The sequence below is a fragment of the Alligator mississippiensis genome, chromosome 5, assembly GCF_030867095.1.
Source record: "Alligator mississippiensis isolate rAllMis1 chromosome 5, rAllMis1, whole genome shotgun sequence".
Taxonomy (NCBI): Eukaryota; Metazoa; Chordata; order Crocodylia; family Alligatoridae; genus Alligator; species Alligator mississippiensis.
Window position 1 is genome coordinate 61,905,148 of NC_081828.1, and position 20,509 is coordinate 61,925,656.

General features: G+C 39.5%; 1 protein-coding gene across 3 annotated transcripts in view; it reads right to left on the reverse strand.

Annotated features, from left to right (window-relative positions):
• Window positions 1–647: 647 nt before the first annotated feature.
• UCHL5 (ubiquitin C-terminal hydrolase L5) overlaps window positions 648–20,509 on the reverse strand; it is a 34,757-nt gene continuing 14,895 nt past the window's right edge. The window contains exons 3-11 of one of the 3 annotated variants that reach the window (XM_059728410.1): window positions 19,476–19,559; window positions 11,021–11,146; window positions 10,873–10,934; window positions 10,658–10,788; window positions 7,011–7,074; window positions 6,384–6,486; window positions 4,697–4,810; window positions 4,169–4,267; window positions 648–1,349 (exon numbers count right to left, since the gene is read on the reverse strand). In XM_059728410.1, the coding sequence (XP_059584393.1) occupies window positions 1,305–1,349; window positions 4,169–4,267; window positions 4,697–4,810; window positions 6,384–6,486; window positions 7,011–7,074; window positions 10,658–10,788; window positions 10,873–10,934 (618 nt within the window). In that variant the 5' untranslated portion in view covers window positions 11,021–11,146; window positions 19,476–19,559 and the 3' untranslated portion in view covers window positions 648–1,304. The remainder of the gene's footprint in view (window positions 1,350–4,168; window positions 4,268–4,696; window positions 4,811–6,383; window positions 6,487–7,010; window positions 7,075–10,657; window positions 10,789–10,872; window positions 10,935–11,020; window positions 11,147–19,475; window positions 19,560–20,509) is intronic. The other 2 variants (XM_059728408.1, XM_059728409.1) reach the window with 2 other exon arrangements.

The window sequence follows — 20,509 nt, forward strand, 5'->3', positions numbered from 1 at the left end:
GGATCTCAAACTTTTTAGACTCAAGACACCCTTTACTAGCCTTGAAAATGCCAGCTCTTAAGTTTTCACTCCATTTTTGACTACAGAAAAAAAATAGAGGAATTCTTCTGTTGGAAGGTAGACCACAGCAGGTCAGCATATTTTAACTCTGTGGATTCTTATTTTAAGTCTCTGGTTTTAATTTTATGAATTTTCACACACCTAAACAATGCTAACACTGTGTGGTACCCCATGGCATCCTTCAAAGGGTATCAAGGCACCTCAAGGTGCCATGGTTGAGAATCACTGATCTAATTTGTTCTCCTACTCAAGGCAAGATTATCCCTAACAAAAATTACCCGAGTCAAGTGTCTGTTTAACCTGCTCTTAAATCTGCTTCCCAAGATTTGTGTCTGCCATTAAAAAAAATCTGGTATTTTCAAGTCTTTGATGAATTTTGTTTTTGAGGGGGAAAAAGTCTGTCAAAGTATAGGTTGAAAAAGTTAAAATTAACAGACTATTAAATAAATAATATTTGTAATGCCTCTTCAAAAAAACTGTGAACTTCATTACATCAAACTTGCAATGCTCCATTCAAGCAGCCAATACTTCCTATGCCAAAAGTTGTCACACTGTCCTATAATAAAGCTGCAAAACACAACCTGAAGAAAGTTTGCCAAAATAAAAATGGGAATATTTATTATCTTTTCTACTAAAGCAATGCAGATCTTTTGAGATTATACATTGGTCTTTGCAAATGTTTCCATAGCTTAATTCATACTTTTCAACTCTATAAAAAAAGAAAAAAAATCAGACAATGTTCATAAAAACCAAAAACACAAGGGAAGTCACTGAACAGACAGAGACTATTATAACTGTTAGTGGTGATGAGCAGAGAAAGCTCAACCGTTATTTTGAATTGCTGACACTCTCTGTATCATTATATATCCAAATCCTTACCATGGGACAAGATATTGAAAATATTTTGTTAAAAAAAAAATTAGAAGGTATGAATACATTATTTTGCACATTTTTAGGTCTATAACACTGGCAGTTCTATTTCCCAAGAAGCCATGAGAAATCAGATGCAACTGTCAAATAATGAAGTTTGATCAAGAGAATATAGACATTATTTAGTAGATACACATGCACATGATGCAAGGGAAGAAGTATTTATAGACCCATGAATACAGTACAAGACAAACTGTTACAACTGTCAAACGTGCGTTGGACATATCTGAAGTTTATGAAAAGCCTCGCAGTCTTATTTGTTGTCCTGAAAACAGTATAAGCACATTGTTTTATGTATTTTTCCAAAATTATCTTCACTTGGCCTCCTGAACTTTCTTGGCATTCTGTTTTTCTTTTGCCTAGAAGGCAAAGATGGAAACCAAATTAAAGTGCAGAAGAGTAACAATACATCCTATATTTTTCTGTAACTCAAAATAAGTTCACAAATCATACAATATAATATCCACTATACGTCATGCCAGAACTTTTAAAACAAGATTTGGATGCTTGAATGCCCTAATACTACTCAAAAGCAGATACAAGGCTTTAAAAAAAACCAATGTTGGAGCTTAAATTTATTGACCAAAAAGGACATTAAGTGACCCATTTACTTTTCAAGGAAAGATATAATCTTAGATATTTGTATTTCTGTTCTCATTTCACCAACTTAGACAATGTGCCTAACAGATTTTTTTATTGCTTTGGAATTTATCTTCTCATGTTGCTTATTGCCCATCTGAAAATCGTAATCCTTTGGGTAAACATTCATAAGTGGATCCATGCGTCATTGGAAACTTTTTGCAAAAGATGATTCTGAGGAACACAAGGAACCAAGAGCAGATTGGAAATGGTCTAAGATAAAATTGGGGACAGGAACTCCAGACTGACTGTAAATGGTGCATGAAAGGGTTTGCAGATGAAAGGGTGACGGCAGGCAATCAAAGGTGAGCTCTTTATGTTGTCATATTGTTATAGCCACACACCTGCCTAAAGCATCCAACAGCCACTCGGAAAGCAATCTGCATGACTTAGTTGTGCTCTTCCATCCTTTTAACTATAGAATGGCGGACAACAGATATCTGCTACAAGACTTTAGCAGGCTTGGTAACCCTTCACTTGCTATGAGGGCAATCCTGATCAACATTAGTATACCAGACTTCTCAGACTACTTCTAAAAAACAAAATTTTATTTCTAGACAATTTAAAATCCATTCTTATAAGCAGATTGTGGAAGATCTTACTATTGCAAGTTACTATTGTCTTGCACTGATACCAGTTCTAGGGTTACTATTTCCTCTGGTGAAAAAGATAAGAAACCTTTGGGAAGCAAGGAAGACTGCAATGTGGCTGCCAAAATTCTGATTTACCTGATAATAGTTATCTGGCAAAAATTAACAGTGAAGAGCAAGTTCAGTTGCTGGGACAGTATGGGAATTGGCTCGCATGGACTACTCCCCAGTAAACTCAAAAATACCATGGCAGCATATGACAGGAGATATGGCTAGGCTATCTTACATTAATTAGGTCAGTGGCAGTGAAATTGTGATGGGGCCTTATAAAAAGAGAACTGCCTGATCTTTCTATGGCATCACTTGTTAATGTCAGCCAAGAGGTCTCAAGTAAGAAAAGAACACATATCCTTCCTTTAGAAGGAATCATCCTAATGAGGGACTGATTCCTTCTAAAGGCAGTACCAGTACACAGGGTACTCTTAGAATCATGGTGGTTGCTAACGCAAGTCTAGATTTTCCCCATATCATATATATACTAGTATCATACTATGGTCCATGTTGGCTTTGGTGCCATGTCTTTACTCTAGGCCCCAATCTTGTGCTGTGCATCTGCTGAAAGCTGTGTCCATTGATGTTTCCTTCAATACTTGTTGGATTTTGATAATCATTTCATCTGGGTTTGAAGTACTTTCCCTGATTGCTCCAGGAAGAAGAGCCTAAATCCCAGAACTTGAGTTCTTCAAGAGAAGACTGACACACTATGCATCCATTAGCTATAAGACTCTCACCCAAGCAAGGTCATCTGCTATACTCATTTGGTATTGGATCAGGCAGCTGCAAGAAAAACAGAACCTGAAGCCCAAAGGTTTAGGGTTCAACATGGGGGGGGGGCGGCGGGCTGACGACGAACTGCCCTGTATAAAAGGTATGATAAAAAATAGCCCACGTTGTTGAATGGGTATAACAAGTTTCCTCTAAAGGACGTAACGCAGGAAACTGGTATGCTCTACAGTTCTGTAAAGTTTAACCCAACAGTAAAGAATAGCAAGCTGGACATTGTCTCATTTTACCATACTATGGGTTCCTACATGCTAACCCATAATGTAATAAGAATCCCAATCAGGCCACTGCTTTAGCGGTTTTATATTCCTCCCAGGGTGACAATGGCCATGTTACATACTTTGCTTGAACATGCTTCAATTTAAACCTCAACAATGAATTAGGGTCAATAGCTGGGTCAACAGCTGGAAGTAGGAAAAAACAATGAACTGGCAGATGTAGAAGCAGGAAACAGCAAATGAAAGGAGCAGAAATCTACTGCATGCTGTACTGTATAAATTCTTCTGTGTATGCATTGCCACCTAGTGTTCTCAGCTAGACCTAACAACTGGGCATAGCAATCTGAATCCGATTTTCAGATCTGCTAAATCAAAGTTATAAGCCTTGAATACATAACTTTTAGAATGTTGGGAATGTAAAAGTCCTACTCAAACTTCATCAGACACTTCTGACAGCACATAACAGGGCTGCCAATACACATTATTGATATAAGAAATTTTAAGTACTTTTCAGGAAAAAATGGATTATGTGTCAGAGTTAGTCATATGACAAATTTAGCCTTTCCTATTCTTTTCCCTCAGACTTGACACATTAATGTCTCAGGATTAATGTGCATGGCTAAGACATTCTGGCAGAAGATGCCTGGGGCCTCAGTACATTAGTGTCTACCTCCTATATGTGTAATTACAACTAGAGGTAAAGAAATTCCATAATTAGCCAGCAATTTAACTGTATGTAGCATTTTAAGCAAATAAAAATGCCTTTTGCTTGCGATTCTAATTTAATTTATCTAATTTAAAAATGTAGCTATATGTCTATTCAAACAGCAAGTATAAGAAACTATGCATGCAGAATTATTTCTTAAAAAGAATTATGAAAACCCTCACCTTTTCTACTAGTGGTATTAACTGTTGGTGTTCTGCTAAAGTCTTTAACAATTCCATGATGAAAGGCAAGTAATTATGTTTTCTTCTAATATTTTCAATCTGAAAATTAAAATTTCAGACATTAATGGAAATGCTGTGTTGCAAAACCTGCTAGGTAGAAAAGGTTTAAATGAAGAAATCCAAAAAAAGTGACTGTATTCTATGCAGAACCATTACAAAAGTTTTCTATTCAAATGTCACCTTTGACGGTACACCTCATTATTTAAAACAAATAATCATCATTATCCTCCATTTTGTACTTCACAAAGATTAAAGATTTAAAAACAAAAGCAAAGTTGTTACTTAATTTATCCTTTAGTTTTCCAAGTATTCCCTGGAGAAAGAGAGTATCCTGTAGATGGCAAGAAAGACTGGAACTGGCTAAAACTCTTCTAAATTCTCCAGCTCTAATGTGAAAACCACACATCATACTGACTTTTTATTATGATCCTTCTAACAGTAATCTGAGAAGAAAAAAACTCCACATACCTTGTATCTTTTTAATTTTTGGTTCTCTTCATCAATTAGCATCTGGTATTTTGCAACTTCTGACTGAATAGAACTCAGCATATTACTACTCTGGTCTGTATCCATGGGCTCCTCCTTCAACAAAAAGGTCAAATATGCCACAGATGAGGTTAGGATTTTTTAGACTCTCCTGAAGTTTCTGGCTTGATTCACGGCTGTACAACTTCTGAGTGACCGGGGGGCCAAATACTGTGCTGGCCCTCTTCCTCTCTCCCTCTCTGGGCCCCTGCAGGCCATGCTGCCCCATCTCTAAGGGCAAGACAGGAAGCAGAACCTGGAGCACAAAGGGAGCCTGGAGAGACCATAGTGACAGCAGGAGCAGTGGTCAAGTGGGAGCTCATGGACTGGGTGTTAACTCTTCACAGGCTGCATATGACCTGCCAGTTGGAAAGCCCTGCCTTACTTGCTTTTTCAGTTTTGATGCAGTTTTAATGATAAACAGAAGTAACCAAAGACAAGAAAGATATGTTAGAAATGTATGCCTCCTGGTTGCAGCTGGGGACTGGATGCAGATAAACCAACTGAAACTGCACCTAGCCGAGACAGAAGCAATAGTGGTGGGCTTGACCTCAGGAGAGGGTAGGGAGAGGAAGAGCCAGAACAACCATCACTGATGGGGTTCAGCCTCCCCTTGCACACAAGTTCACAACCTGGGTCCTCTGCTGCACTTGGGCCTTCACAAATTCCATCGTTCAGATCAGGTCCCCTTGCTGAAAATATGTAGAAGGCCATTCTCACTAGTTGCTCCCCAGTTCCTCCCTCTTGAAGCCCACCAGAGCCCAAGCCTGGACAACTTCCAGAAGCACTTTAAGACCTTATTTGGGCAGGCATTTAGCAAAAAAAGCTAGATAGAGACAGATATTGTTCAGGGAGGGGGTGTATCTGTCCAATGCTGTCCATTAATTCCCCTTTTAGTTGTTCTGTTGTTGTCTTATAAAAACAAGTATTCTGTTTCTCTTGTTAAGTCATCCTAAGCCTTGTTGGGAAGGGTGGCTTGTAAACTGAATAAATAAAGTCTCTAGGCATACCATATAAAATCAACAACACAGCATAGTGCAAAGCCATTTAGACCTAGCTTGCATATCAGAAGCAGTACAGTTGCCAGGGCCATCCCAGGGAGGGTGGGGTACGAATCGAGGCAACTGCCCTGGGCCCCCTGGATTGTGCCATACAGGGCCTGCCACCCCCCCTCCCCTTGCCACCCCTGCCCCTGCTCCGGCCACTCTCCACCCCTCAGCCCCACATGGGCTGATATCCCCCAGGCCCTGCACACCCCTAGGGACAGCTCTGATGACTGCATTAGCCACATAAATTAGTTGGATTGGAGTGCTGTACTAATGCAGCCATAGTGCTTCCAGTATCTGAGCTAGTTTGTTCAGAGCTATTTTGGGTACCAATACATGGGACTATATTGTTTTGTGTAGATGTAAACATTCTCTCTTGCACTTTTGCTTTTTAGAGTCACTCCAATTGGGGAAGTGCTTTCAGGAAGGGGTGGAGGGAGACAGGGAAAGAGAAATGATTGGCAGGATTTGGAATATAAATGGGTAGTGGTAAGATAAACACTAACCTATTTAGGAAGTTCCACAGCATCACCAGTCTTTGCAATATTTGTAACTAATGTATTAATTTAACTACCATGGCCTACCTCTGCAAGTTGCCGCTGTAATTCTGCTATCTTCTGTTCATATATCATTTTTCTGTCCGACACAATGGCCATTAGGTTAAACCTTATCTCACCTTCACTATATCTAAAAGGAGAATATGCATTTCAAAATTACAGATTTACAAACCTCAGAAATATTACTCATCTGTCCCCTCCCACCCAACCAAGTTCCCTTCATCAAAGATCTCACCACTTAAATCACATAATAGATTATTATGCCGAGATACACAAATGCAAAAATGGCAAATAGCCCAACATTACCTTTTGTCAGCATTTGTGCCAAAGTTTATTTTCTCAAATGGGATTATATATTAATTTATTTACTTATACAATTTAGCCGTTAGGCAACTGCTTTTCCAAATAGAAGTGTTTTAGAGGTGAAGACTCCTTTTGGAACAACCCCATAACTAACATGGCCAACACAGTTTCTACTAATAACTTCTACCAACATTTCTGAAGATGTTATTTGTGGTCAAGAGTTGAAATTAAGAAAATTGATGGGCATACAAATGTAACACAAAAAATGACAATAGTGTCTTTACAATTAGAAAGCTAGTTTTGTGTGTGTGTGTGTGTGTGTGTGTGTGTTTTAAAGTCATGATTGCTTACTTTTGTATTCGTTTCTCTATGACAGGTCTTACAGCACTGATCCAGTCATCTTGATTGCATGCACCTAGGTAAAATATATGAAAAGGCAAAAATCAGCATCACCACAAAATGTAATACTATTTCAAGTTATTCAGGCCCCTAAGATATCCCCCCACAGGTAGTACCAGAATATATTTTTCTGGAGAATAACAAAGCTCAACTGTTCAAAGTGACATTTTTAGAGACAGATAAAAAGGTCTACCTCTTTTTAAATATAGGAAGATACATATTGGTACTTGTTATTAATTTTTAAAGCTTTGAGTAATATTTTTACATTGTATTGGGGAATGCAACTGAGCTGGAGAAGATTTTTAAAAGGGGAGAAAAAGTTCTAACACTAAAAAAGCATGAGTCTTTTTGCATGTGAGGTATAGATCTGGTTTTACAAATGGGGAAAAGTAATCAAAAATAAGCACACAGAAATTTATCTAGCAATTTCTCCTCAGTAATTCTGACTCTGCAAGCCCTTGTGAAATTAAAATAATGTTTCCTACTTTTCAATTGTTATGTTTGAACAAAACAATATTTTCAACGTGCTTTGAAGATGATATAATATGTGGACATTATATTTATCCATGTGAGCTAGGCCTTTTCTTCATCTCAAAGAGGCAGAAAACATGGCAGAGAAGTTAAATATCTCATGAAAAGTCAGAAAAAGTCAGTTGCAGGTTTGAAGGCACAAGCTCTATCCTAATCTTTGTGATTTAAAAATGCCTCCAGAGTATAAGAAGGGAATGAAATACTAGTTAAGTGGCACTCTCCTTTGAATCAGCACCAATTTCTCCCAAAGAGTAGATTAAATAAAAATCTTGTTCTATTGAAGTCATTAATTACACCTTGAGTTTTCTTTTTGTTCTGCAGCTGAATCAAGTTTTAACTATAGCAATTCAATTTTGGTATCTAAATCCCACTCATCTTTTCAGGGGCTGCCAACCTTTAAGCCATGGACTGGATCTAGCCTGAGGGCTGCCGACCCCTGGCATACATCATTCTTTGCATCCTGTCCTATGAGGCTAGACAGTGTACTCCTTTGCTATTGAGATAAGCTGAACAACTATTACATGTATTACATGTATACACCTGGACTCTGTAGTTTGATCTATGACAGAGGTACTCAACCCCTGGTCCATGGGTCAAATGCGGCATACACATGCAGCCCACAGGGTTCCCCATGGACCAGGACATTTGGCAGCAAGGGAAGTGGTGGCAATCAATACAGTCACACTCCCCCACTGCCAAATTCTCAAACCCTGAGTCCCTTGCAGCAGGTTGGGGCCAGGTCACACCCCCTCCCCCCACTCCCACACCTGAATGAGGCCAGGCCACATCCCTTTCCCTAGGTAGGATGGGGCTGGGCCATGCCCCCTTTTCCCATAGGGCTGAGCTGGAGCCGGCTCTGGTCAAACCCCATTTCCCCCCCCCCCAGCCCCATGTGGGGCTGAACCATGTCCCTCTTCTTCCATTGGACTGAGCCATAGCTCCCCACCCCCTAGGTGGGACTGAGGCTGGGGGGCATGGCCACCATGGGGCCACGTTTAGGTTGGGCCATATCCCTTTCCCTCGCAGGGCTCGGCCCCGACATCTCGCTCTCCCCTGCAGGCCCAGGTTGGAGCTGGATGCGGCCCTGTGGTGACTGCTCCATGCTGGATCGGAACCATCAGTTCATTCTGGCCCATAAATAGCCTAGACACTGCCCATCCAAAGGTTGAGCACCACTGATCTACAACAACAGAAATTTACGCTGACAGGGAGTCTGTGCTTCAGGTGAGACGAGCAAGTTTGACTGCAAAATGAAGGAGTCATAGATTCATAGATGTTTGTAGAGTCATGTTTGTAAGTTTTGTTTAAAAAAAAAAAAAAAAATTATATATGAACTTACGGATCCTTCAGAATAAAACGTCTGCTTTTACTGGAAGTTTAATATTTCACTCTTCTGCCTTAATAAAATTTAAGGGATCACATGAGATGAGAGAAACCAGGAGCCTCTCTTGATCTCTAGAGGTTCTCAAGTGCACATGAAAATGCTCACTGGCTATCCACCATACTCACTCGCAACTCTCCTAGTCAGAGAGGAAAGGAGGGAGGTGGGGGGAGGGCAGGGAGGAAACAGAACACTTAGGGCACTTTTACACATGCTCCAGGGGTGTCAGGGGCAGCAGTTTAATTAGAGTAGCTCCAAGAGCCACTCTAATTAAAGCGCCTCCACATCTTCTGTATCAGCGTCCCCGCACTTGAAAATGGTACTGGGGGTGCTTGAACTAAAGCTTGTTCAACAAGCTTTTAGCTCAGGTGCCTCCACTGCCATTTTTAAGCATGGGGATGCTGATACACAAGACACAGGAGGCTGCTGAAGTGCAGCAATTGCCACACTTTGCAAGATTAATTGAGTCTGCTCTGACACACTGAAATTCCAATGTCAGAGCAGCCTCTGCGCTGCTGTATAGGTGCCCTTAGGGATGCTGAAGGAGAGCTGAAGCATACAAATACTCAGGAAGCACTTCAAAAATGTTTCTCCTTTTTTTAAAAGCATTTTTGAAGCACTTCAGCCATGTATGTCTACACGCTCACTATTTGGAGCACTTCAAAGGTAACTGGCGTGTTTCAAAGAGTAGATCCATCCAGGGCCAAAATGGAAATCAAGAACTTATTTTTTGATACTTTATATTTAGTAATTGTCCTCCCACAGAGGAAACTGAAGGAGAATGTCAGTGCAGCTCCTGAAAAAATAATTCTTTGTGGACCAAATATTTTAAATTTCTTAACAGGATGAACCCAATGATCTCATGAGGTCCCTTCCAGCCCTAAGCTTCTAAATATTTCCAGCCCTAAGCCCTAAAATATTTGGTCCACAAAGAATTATTTTTCCAGGAGCTATACTGACATTCTCCTTCAGTTTCCTCTGTGGGAAGACAATTACTAAATATAAACTACTACCATAAATTACTAATCTGTGAACCAGCTGGAAAAAAAGAAGATGCAAATGTGATAAGAATGCATGCATATATTTTATGCATCTTAAGAAAACAAATGATAGGATAACTTATGACCCAGAAAAACTTGGAATCCTTGATAAAATTATTAGGCTGACTACTGCAGTTTGTGATTCAAAACAATATAAGAAAAGGGAATGAAATGCCCCACTCATTGTCAATATGGGATTAGGGCAGGGAGATGCAGTATCCCTGGAAAAAAGTACTATGACTATGGAAAAGTTGGGAGATCATTCTTAAGAGAGGAAAATTTAAATAGCCTCCCCAAAGTTTTGGGATATGCTGATAATCTGTTTATTTTATCATGTCGTCCGTCTCTCTCATTAAGGATCCCTGGAAGCCTGAACGAAATATTATTAGAAAACACTGAGATTTAAGATTAAAGATAAAACCGAAGTACAAGACTGCAAATGTATCTAGATAGAAGGCACAGCAATGTGGTACCTTAGAAATTAACTAAAATATCAAAAAGTATTAACAAGAATTATATGCTCTCTCTTGCAGACAAGATAATTTTTTATGGTCACTAGTTGGATAACAAATTTATTACCATAAAAGTAGTGCTAAATTACAAGTTGGTCAGATATGTAAATTAGGTTCAGTGAAATAAAACATTACCTAAATCAATTGGCCCTTCCCTAAGTCCATCTAGCTCATACAACCTTCCATTAACAGGAACATAGCTTACGAAGTGAAATGCATCTTCTTCTTTTGCTGAAGCCTTTGCATCGAATTCAAACATCTGTTGTCTGTAAACACAAGTAAAAGACAAAGCTGAAAAAAGTGCGCACAAAATCCAGAAATTATTAATGTGGGTTTTTTTTAATTACTACCTGGCAAAACTGTTGTGAACCTGCCGAATCACTTCAGAGTTGCTTAGTGCCAAACCCTTCATCTTTAACATAAAAGTAATAAAAAATAAAAATATAAGTCAAACATTCAAGTCAGAATAGTGGAAATCCAAAAATTAATTTTACTTACCGCTGCATCAAAACTTTGTGAAAATTCTTTAAATTCTGATAGTGTCTCTCCCAGATGGATATCTTGATGGGTACAGTTTAATAGCACACTTACTATGGCTTGAGTAGCACAAGCATTATTTATAACCTGGCAGGGGAAAAAATAATGAAGTTGGGTCAACTTATCCTTTATAACCCCTTACTTTCTTGAGCTATATTGTTCTGGCTAAAATTGCAGACGTTTCGATCTTAAAGTAGGAGAGAGAGCGAGAAAGCGAGAGAGCGAGAGTCTCCCTGATAAATTAGCCTGAATAGTCAAGGAGAGAGAGTGCTGGAGACTAACCAAGAGAAACCTGGATGGTAGTTTTAAGGGATTAATGGACAAGCATAACACTTAAAACTGCTCTTATTCTAAGTACATATTTTAAAACCACACTGTCCTTTACCTCTTGCCTATTCAATTAAACAGAGTAGAGAATCAACTATGCAATGGTAAGTAATGTCATTGAGAACTAAAGGACAAAAGCAGACAAAAAGCTTCAAGAACCATTTGGTACTTTCAATTTATATGAACTAATGATTCCCAGCTGAAGTCTGTCAACCTTTTAACAATATTACTAGCAGAGCAAAATACTGGGCAAGACAAAATCATCTGATTTTAGCTGCTAGCAACTCAGTTTTCTAAGAAAAGCATTTCCCCTAAGAACATGAAAATGCAAAGTAGAATGAACAACCATTAACATATTTTTAAATGATAGAGAAAAGAATAGATTAGTAGGGAGTAAGAATATAAAAATACCAGTTTTAGAAGACAAGATTCCTATGGAAACTAAACATTTAAGATGGACATATCAGGAAAACAAAACCATTTTATCAAACATGTTGGAGCTCTGTTAATAAAGTTAAGAGAGATTTCAGGTGGAAAAATATATATATTTGGGAAACCACCACTCAAAGACTTTGATTTTTTACTTATTTTTTCTTAAATGTTTCAAGGCACATCTCTGACTTAAGCCTAGTTTCTTGTTAAGAAGTACCATACTGTGCCAGATCAATGGTTCATCTAGCCCAGGATCCTGTCATTGACAGTGGCAAGGAGCAGATGCTTTACAGCAGCGGTGCTCAACCCCCAGCCTACAAGCCAGACCCATCCTGTTGGATGAACAAGAAGCAGTAGCAGTGTTACTTGCCACTCCTGTGCTGCCAAATTTCAAGACCCACAGGGACCCTGGTGGGCCAGCTAGTGTGAAGGGCCATGCTATAAAGTGCATGGGCCTGGGGCAACAAGGGGCCCAATCCAGATGCATGGGGCTGGGTCAGAACAGCACAGGCTCCGACCCTTTGAAGGATCCAGCTTGCAGAATGGCTCCACACCACTCATCTAGCCCATGGGGCTCAAAGGGTTGAGCATACAGGACATGTTTAATGTATTGGATCCCCATCCTATGCTCCCTGGCATCAATCAGCACTGGTTTAAGGATGTAAGATGATACATTCCTGACTGATCTATTTAACAGTTCTCAAAAGACCTGTTCTCTAAGAATCTGTCTAATCCTTTTTTGAACCTGGCTATACTGTCTGTCTCTACAACCTCCAGCAGCAGCCAGTTCAATAGGTGAACTGTGAGCTGGGTAAAAAAAAAGTATTTCTTCTTTTACACTTGCCTCCTATTAATTTCAATGGATACCCACTTGTTCCCATGTTCTGGGATTTGGTGAATAACCATTCCCTATTCACTTTATTCTCACCCTTCACCATTTTATAGACCTCGCATACGAGGGCTGTTCAGAAAGTATTGAAACTGATGCTGTAAGAAACAAAATATTTAATTTACAGGGGATTTAGCATAATCTCCTTTGAAGTATGCTCCTTCTGCAGCCACATGCTTCTTCCAGCATTTCTGCCATTGTTGAAAACACCTCTGATAAGCAAATTTGTAGAACTACTAAAAGCTGCTCAGTGGCATGTTGTTTTATGGTTTCTACATCACAAAGTCTTCTTCCTTTCAAGGTTTTCTTTAGTTGAAGGAAGAGAAAAAATTTGCATGGGGCCATATCAGGTGAATATGGAGGCTGCAACACTTATAGGATAACGGTGTTTGGCTAAAATTTGGCTAAAAATTGCTTCACAAGCTGTGCTGAGTGGGCAGGCATGTTGTCATGGTGAAGCATCCAAGAGTCAGACACCCACTTCTCTGGTTGTTTCATTCCCAAATCGCCAGTTAGACTTGAATGACGCAAACCAACAGAAATACAACTTCTTCTGCTATCTCTCGGACAGTCAATCACCTATCATTTCGAACCAAACTGCAAACCACTGCCACATTTTCATCATTTTGTGATGTTGAACAGTGTCCAGAATGCTCATCACTTTCAACTGATACCATTCAAAAACTCTTGCATGGCTCATAGTGTCATTACCAAATGCTATTTTAAGTAAGTAATTCTAATGTTTCACTTGCCATTTTCCCAATTTTCATGCAACATTTAACGCACATGCATTGTTCTGGACACACTGACATAACAAAAGGGGACACAAACGATCTTACTTCAACTGCTGGCCACAAACAACTGGGGAAAATATTCAGCAAAGCCATGCCCCCCACCCAATACCTTGTACCACAAATACATGCTCAGATACTTGTTGAACAGACCTTGTATCCTCCCTTAGCTTTCCATGCCAAACTGAAGAGTCGTTGCCTTTTCAGTACCTTGTGGGATGGCAGCTGTTCCATAACCCTTATCATCTTTGCCCTTCTCTATACCTTTTCTAATTCCAATACATTCTTTCTGAGAAGGGGAGACCAGAATTGCACACAGCATTCAAGATATGGTTGTACCATGGATTTTACAGTAGCATATTTTCCCTTTTGTTTTTAATTCCCTTCTTAATGATACCCAGTATTTTATTAGCTTTTTTGGTTGCTACATGCTTGTATTTTCAGAGAACTGTCTACAGTGACTCCAAGGTCTGCTTCCTATGTCATAACAGCTAGTTCAGAGCCCAACACTATGTATGTACAGTTGACATTATCAACAATGAAGTTAACATGCCACTATTTTGCCCACTCACTTAACTTAGAGAGATTTTTCTGCAACTCCTGACCATGAGCTTGGGATCTGACTACCTGGAATAATATAGTATCAGCTACAAATTTTACTGTGAACTCCCTGTTCCAGGTGAATTTATAAAAATGTTGACTAAGACTGGGCCCAGCACAGATCCTTGGAGTACTCCACTACTGACCTTTCTCCTATGCTTTGTTTCTTATCTTTTAACCAGCTTTTGATCCATGAAAGGATCTTCCCTCCAATCTCATGACAGCGTAGGGGGGGTTTTTGTCTTTTTTTTTTTTTTTTTTTGACACACAGGTGAAGGGGTTTGTCAAAAGCTTTTTGGAAATCCAAAAATGTATCAACTGGATCTCCCTTCTCCACATGCTTATTAACACTTTCAAAAGAACTCCAGAAGATTGGTGAGGAATTATTTCCCTTCACAAAAACCATCCTGACTCTTTTCCAAGATATATTTATATGACTGCTGATATTCGCTTTTATTATAGATTCTACCAATTTCCACAAATAAAAGTAAAATTCACTAGGTTGCAGCTACCAGGATCATTTCTGGAGCCCTTTTGGAAGCTAAGTATTATTTTATGTTAGCAAGCCATCAGTCTGCTGGCACAGAGGCAGTTTGTAATAATAGGTTAGGTATCACTGGCAACAGTTTAGGAATTTCACATCTGAGCTTCTTCAGAACTCTCAGGTGAACAACGTCAGGTTTAATTTAGCTAAGTAACTTCCTAAGGTTTAAATTAATTTATTTATTCTAAAACCTCCTCTATTAAAAGAGAGCAAGTATGAGAGCGAGCACACAACTAGTTTATGTAACAATCTTATATACTAATGGTATTTATATACAAACAATTTACAGTGTGGAGGGGAAGGAGGAAGAAGCAGGGGAGACAGGGATTTAATGTACAGTTGCCGCTTCATAGCAACTGCCCATGTACAGTTTTACGCCAGGATTTGCTGAAGCTAAAAATGGAAATAGGTTGGCTTTTAAAGGAAGGAAGTAACTTACTACAAGTTAGCTTACACCTACTATGGGTAAAAAAGCACATGAGCTATTACCATAGAACTGTTAAGATACAGTAAGACTTATCCCTGTACTCCAGGCAGGGCCATCGGGGGGGGAGAGGGGGGGAGCGGGGATGGGAGGCGGGAAGGGAAGGGAAGGGGGAACTGGGGCGACTGCCCTGGGCCTTGTGGAGCCAGGTGGAGCAGTGGTGGCATGAAGCTGGGCAGAGCGGTAGCTCCGCATCCAGCCGGTCGCTACCCCTCCCCTGACACCAATGCCGCTATGCGGCAGTGGCTTCTTCAGGTCCAGGGCCGGAGATCGGAGCGGGGACGAGGCACCGCATGGTCTGACTTGCACCCTGCTCGGGTCGCCTCTGACTCCAAGGTAAATTTTTCATATATTCATTCCTAAGAAATCTAGGTAAGTTAACAGTAAGGTGTAATACCCCCTTAATTCACCTCGTAGGATTTCTTTTTGTTCAAAAACACATTCAAATTGTAAGTCAAGCTTTAACATTAGTTATATAGCTTTTGCCCAAAAAGATATACAACTTAACGCATGACATTTCAAAAAGGGAATGTGAATCTGAAATGGGGCTACATATTAAATGACAGACAGTAATAACTCAAAAATTATCTTAAAAAGGCAGAGGTCACAATCTGTTCTTGGTTATCTTTGTGCTACCTGAACTGAATAGAATCTATGAAGCTGTAATTATATGCATAAGGAATCAAGTAATACTGAGCACATGCAGCACAAGGAATTTTTTTTTAGTGCTTTCCCTTCAAAGAGCTTGCAGGCTAGGAAAAGCAGCATATAAAATTTAGAGTCAGTTGGACTACTGGCCAATATAAAATGTTACAAAAAACTTTAGCACTGTGTAAGGGATTGTTTTTATAATATGGAATAGAAAAATATTTCAAGGCTGTAAAACATGAAACCACTTCCAGCAAAAAGGTAAAACAGAAAACCATCTGTTTTGTAGACAAAATAGGTCAGAACAAACTGACACCTTTTCTTTAGCGAGATCAAGAAAAACAATGCTAGGGTACAACAACCAGTTCTACTATGTATTTCTTATAATTAACAATGTATTGCTTAACTGGGTCTATCATTACTCTTCATTTTCCCCCAAAATAAACCTGTCACTAGAACACTGGAGTGCATCGTTTTCTGAAAACAACTTTTATACCACAGAATTTTAATCCATATATAGGATTTTCCTCAAAGCCCATCTGCAACTTTGCACACAGAATATAAAGTTAATTTGTATCAACTATCTAATGAATGGAGACAGTGAAGATCTTGATCAAAGATTTAGTGTTATATCTCTTGCAATATAGTTAGGGGGTGGTGGCAGGAAGACAAAAATTATCCTTGTTACTTACCTACATGAAATGTAACTATCTAAGGCAGAGGTGCTCAAACCCTGGCCCACAGGCCAGATTTGGCCCCTGGCACCATGCCAGCCAGCCTGCAGGGCCACCCACAGGTTGTGGCCCTGCATGCAGGGCCCAATCCCCACACACAGGAATGGACGGAGAGGCAAGGGGCCTCTGAAGCCTAATCCCTGCACACAGGACTGGACAGAGGCAGTGTGGGGCTCCCAGAGCCTGATCACTGCATGCAGGACTGAGAAGAAGTAGTCCTGGGCCAGCACGTGGGACAGCAGACTAATCTTAAGTCTTATATCTGGCCCATGAGGCCAAAAGGTTGAACAACCCCGATCTAAGACACAAAAGACAAACCTAGGCACACAACTGTTTCATAGTGACAGAATACACTGAGGCAGATTATCCTGTTGCTTCAACTGCTTTCTCCTACTGTTTCACATCTCTCCAGCCTCACCAGAGCCTCAATAACTACTTGTTTACTGGACAAACGTATTTATTTATTTTTTGAAATATGCTAATATCCCAATATCATATGTTCCACGTATCAACTGATTTGTATTAGGACAATGTCTGGGAGTCCATAGTTGAGACTGGCATACCAGCAGTTTGGACCCTAAACAAACAAGATAGCCCTGCTTCAAAGAAATCTGTATCTAGTTTGAAATAAAACACAGTAAGCAAAACTAATGGTAGATTTAGAAAGCAGGTAAAATTGTGTTTCTGTCACTGTGATGTGCAAAATCAAGCCAATGGATAGAGCCCAGATGATCGTTAACCAAATTTTCTTTTAACCATGGGAAAGGGGGAGAGGTCACATTACTGAAGCAACAAGTAGAGTGGTAGAAAGAGAAGCATTACAGCACATATTTGTAGGACAAGATTTGAAAGAGCAGATGGCTGAATTTGAAGATGGCAAGGTGGTCAAGCAAGGTACAGAAGCTCCAAGATGTGACCAGGAAGAGGATATTAAAATATATAACAAAAAATAATGGGAGTAATTACACTAGGGTGAAGCATTACAAGTCATCTTAGAAGGGACAAATTCTCAGATGTATACTCAGAAAAGTAGTCGGTGCTAAATAAGATTGCTAAATGAAGAGAGGCCACAGCAGACTTTTGTATGAGAGACAACAAAACAATGACAACACAATAATGAGAAGGATAATAAAAGAAGAAAGACCGTTTAATCATGGGATATTATCCATAGATTCTCTGAAGAATGGAGCAAATTATGTTAAGAGTGATACCAAAAGGGTGTTGAGGGAATGGGCTTTGCAACAAGGAATCAAAGACGACAATGACTGAGTTAACAAAATAGAAAAGGGGGTTGAAGTTAAAGGTGTGAATGGCTGAAAGCCAAAGGGGAGATGAGAAAGAACAGTGCTTACTGAAAATAAGGGTGAGCAAGTGGCTCTTTTGATCAAGAGCAACCTTGATTCAAAGCTGCAGGTCAAACAAGGAAGAGGACAAGAAAGTGGAATGCTAGGATGTTGGATGGGAAATCAATGTGGAAAGAGAAGTAACTGAAGATGACAATTAGAAGATAGAGTTACCAATCCCCATCACCCTGGTCATACTGGGATTTTCTCAAGTATTATTTTTTGACTTGAATACTTTTTTCACATGCAATAGTGGTAGGATGAGGATTATCTTAACTAGGCATGTACCAGGTTTTTGGCTCCATTGGGTCTAAACCCAACATCTCATATTCCACACAGAAAACAATATACAGCTAATATAAATCACATGGTAATGTTGTTCTGTACTCCAAATTTACATTTAAAAAGCAGGTGTGGCATCCTCCCCAGCTTGAATCTATAGGTTGATATGAAGATGGAGAAACATATAGTATGGTAGAACAATCTAGTACTCTAGGCCAGGGGGTTCTCAACCTTTTTCTTCTTGAAGGACCCCCTACCATGCTATAAAAATTCCACAGCTCACTGCCCCTCCCTACCCAGCAGCAGGATGCAGCACCCAAGGCTTGGCAGTGGGGAACCCTGGGGCCCCACTCACTAGAGCAGCAGCAGCGTAGAGCCTCACCCACCTGCCCAGAAGATGGAGCCTGTGGGGCAGGCCCACCCCAGCCCCTTCTGCAAGGCTCACCCCAGGGGGCCAAAGCTCCTTCCCTGTGTTGGACCAGCTAGACCTCCCTAAACCGGCTCATGGACCTCCGCCCCCCCCGCCCTTGAGAACTGTGATTCTAGGCCAATTTCTTGCACCCCTGCTATTCCTCCTCATTCTCATTAGACTGTCTCTTTTGAAGGGGTCTGGAGAACCAAAAAAAATATGAGGACTTGCACCATAACACATGGGTTTGTGTCCTTATTAATCTATTAAGCTTCTGAATGTCTCAAAATTTTGGAAGACTGTGACTTTGATTATATGTCATATGTATGCAATGTGATCTGTTTATTATTTCATACTCATCCTCCACTTGGGCTGATCACACACAGTATTTAGCATTACTAAATCTGAAAGCCCCAAGGTTTAAGTCAATAGGAGTTCTAAGAACATAATCATGCTTTCCTGATTACAAGGATGTAGAGAGCCTTAGTGTTATTTTTTGTTACTAATATCAGGGACTCAGCATTCTTCCTCCTATCAGATATATTGTGTTTAGTTCCCAAATATTGTTCTATAAATCACCACACAGCAACAAATAAATACTCAGTGTGAATTTGCGTATAACGGTAATACATTTAGCACAATACTGAAGTTCAAAAAAATTAGTAGAAGCATGTAAGCTCACAGTAATGACTTGTAAAAGTTGATTACTTGTTGAGCAGTGTCTGCTTCTGCTAAGATTTCTGCACCAATTCATGAAAAGATGTTCCTTGGGAAACAGTGGTTTTAAAACAATGCTGAACATGGTCAAATACATTTAGCAGCAGCATTAATACAGGTAACCACTGTGATAGACAATGCATGTTAATGTTCTAGTTTAACAAGACAGAAGTTAGGAAATTTAGAGTTAAGGCTGAAACTGTATCCTTAACTCACCTTACTGTGCCTAGGTATCCTAGCTCAAATGGTATGTATGATCATCCACAGTTCTGAGGCCCCAATATGAGGACCATATCATACCTAGGCATAACAGGGAGGCCAAATTTAACATGAATTCACATAAAATTGAGCAAGGTAATAAAAAAAACCTTAATATTCATGCATAGTAAACCAACGTTTTAATTAAAAACTGTCCCCAGTATATTCAAAAGCCGTAGCCTACTTGTCAACTTTAATACTATAAGATGACCAGAGAAGGAATAATGAGCTATAAGAACACACCAAAGTGTTTAGATATGTTTTAAGACTCTTTAACTCTCATAAGATTAAGTTTTTCTTTTAAGAGACACTGTTTCAGAATCATGATCTTCGATATATCAAGTTAGAGCTCTGAATATTTAAAAATAAAGTTGCAAGATGGAATTTGTGATGGGAATTTGAACAAATACTAATCTATAGTAGTGATAATCCTTTTGTAGTTTCCAGATTGCATCTTTACCAATACTGATACACATTGTTATGGCTATCTACATTTTACCAATATCAAAACTAAACATACAAACACAAGGTCTCTGTTTACATGTAAATTAAAAAAACAAACAACTTAAAGAAGTGAAAGAAGTTCAAGAACTTGAGTTAGGAAAGCAAAAAAAAAAAAGCTGTAGCTCCTCAGAACATTTGGTACTCTAATTGCATAGTTATATTGAAGACAGAATGACAAACCACCAATCCTTAATGTTCAACATTAAACTGGCTTACTGCAGCCTTGTCAACCTGTATTGGAAGTCTGCTAGCACATACATAATATCTGCTCACCTACCTTTGCAATACAGTGAATGAGATATAAATAATGGAGCAATATTTATTTTTCCAAAAAAATAAAAAGACAGAACTAGAATTTTGCAAGGTTGTCTCAGAGCTGCCAGATTATACAGAAGAGTGGACTTATCCCCTCCTCCCCACCCCAAAGTGGCTTATGCCTCTTTTCCTGTCCCCCATCTCAGCTCCCACCTCCAGTGCTTTAATTTTTT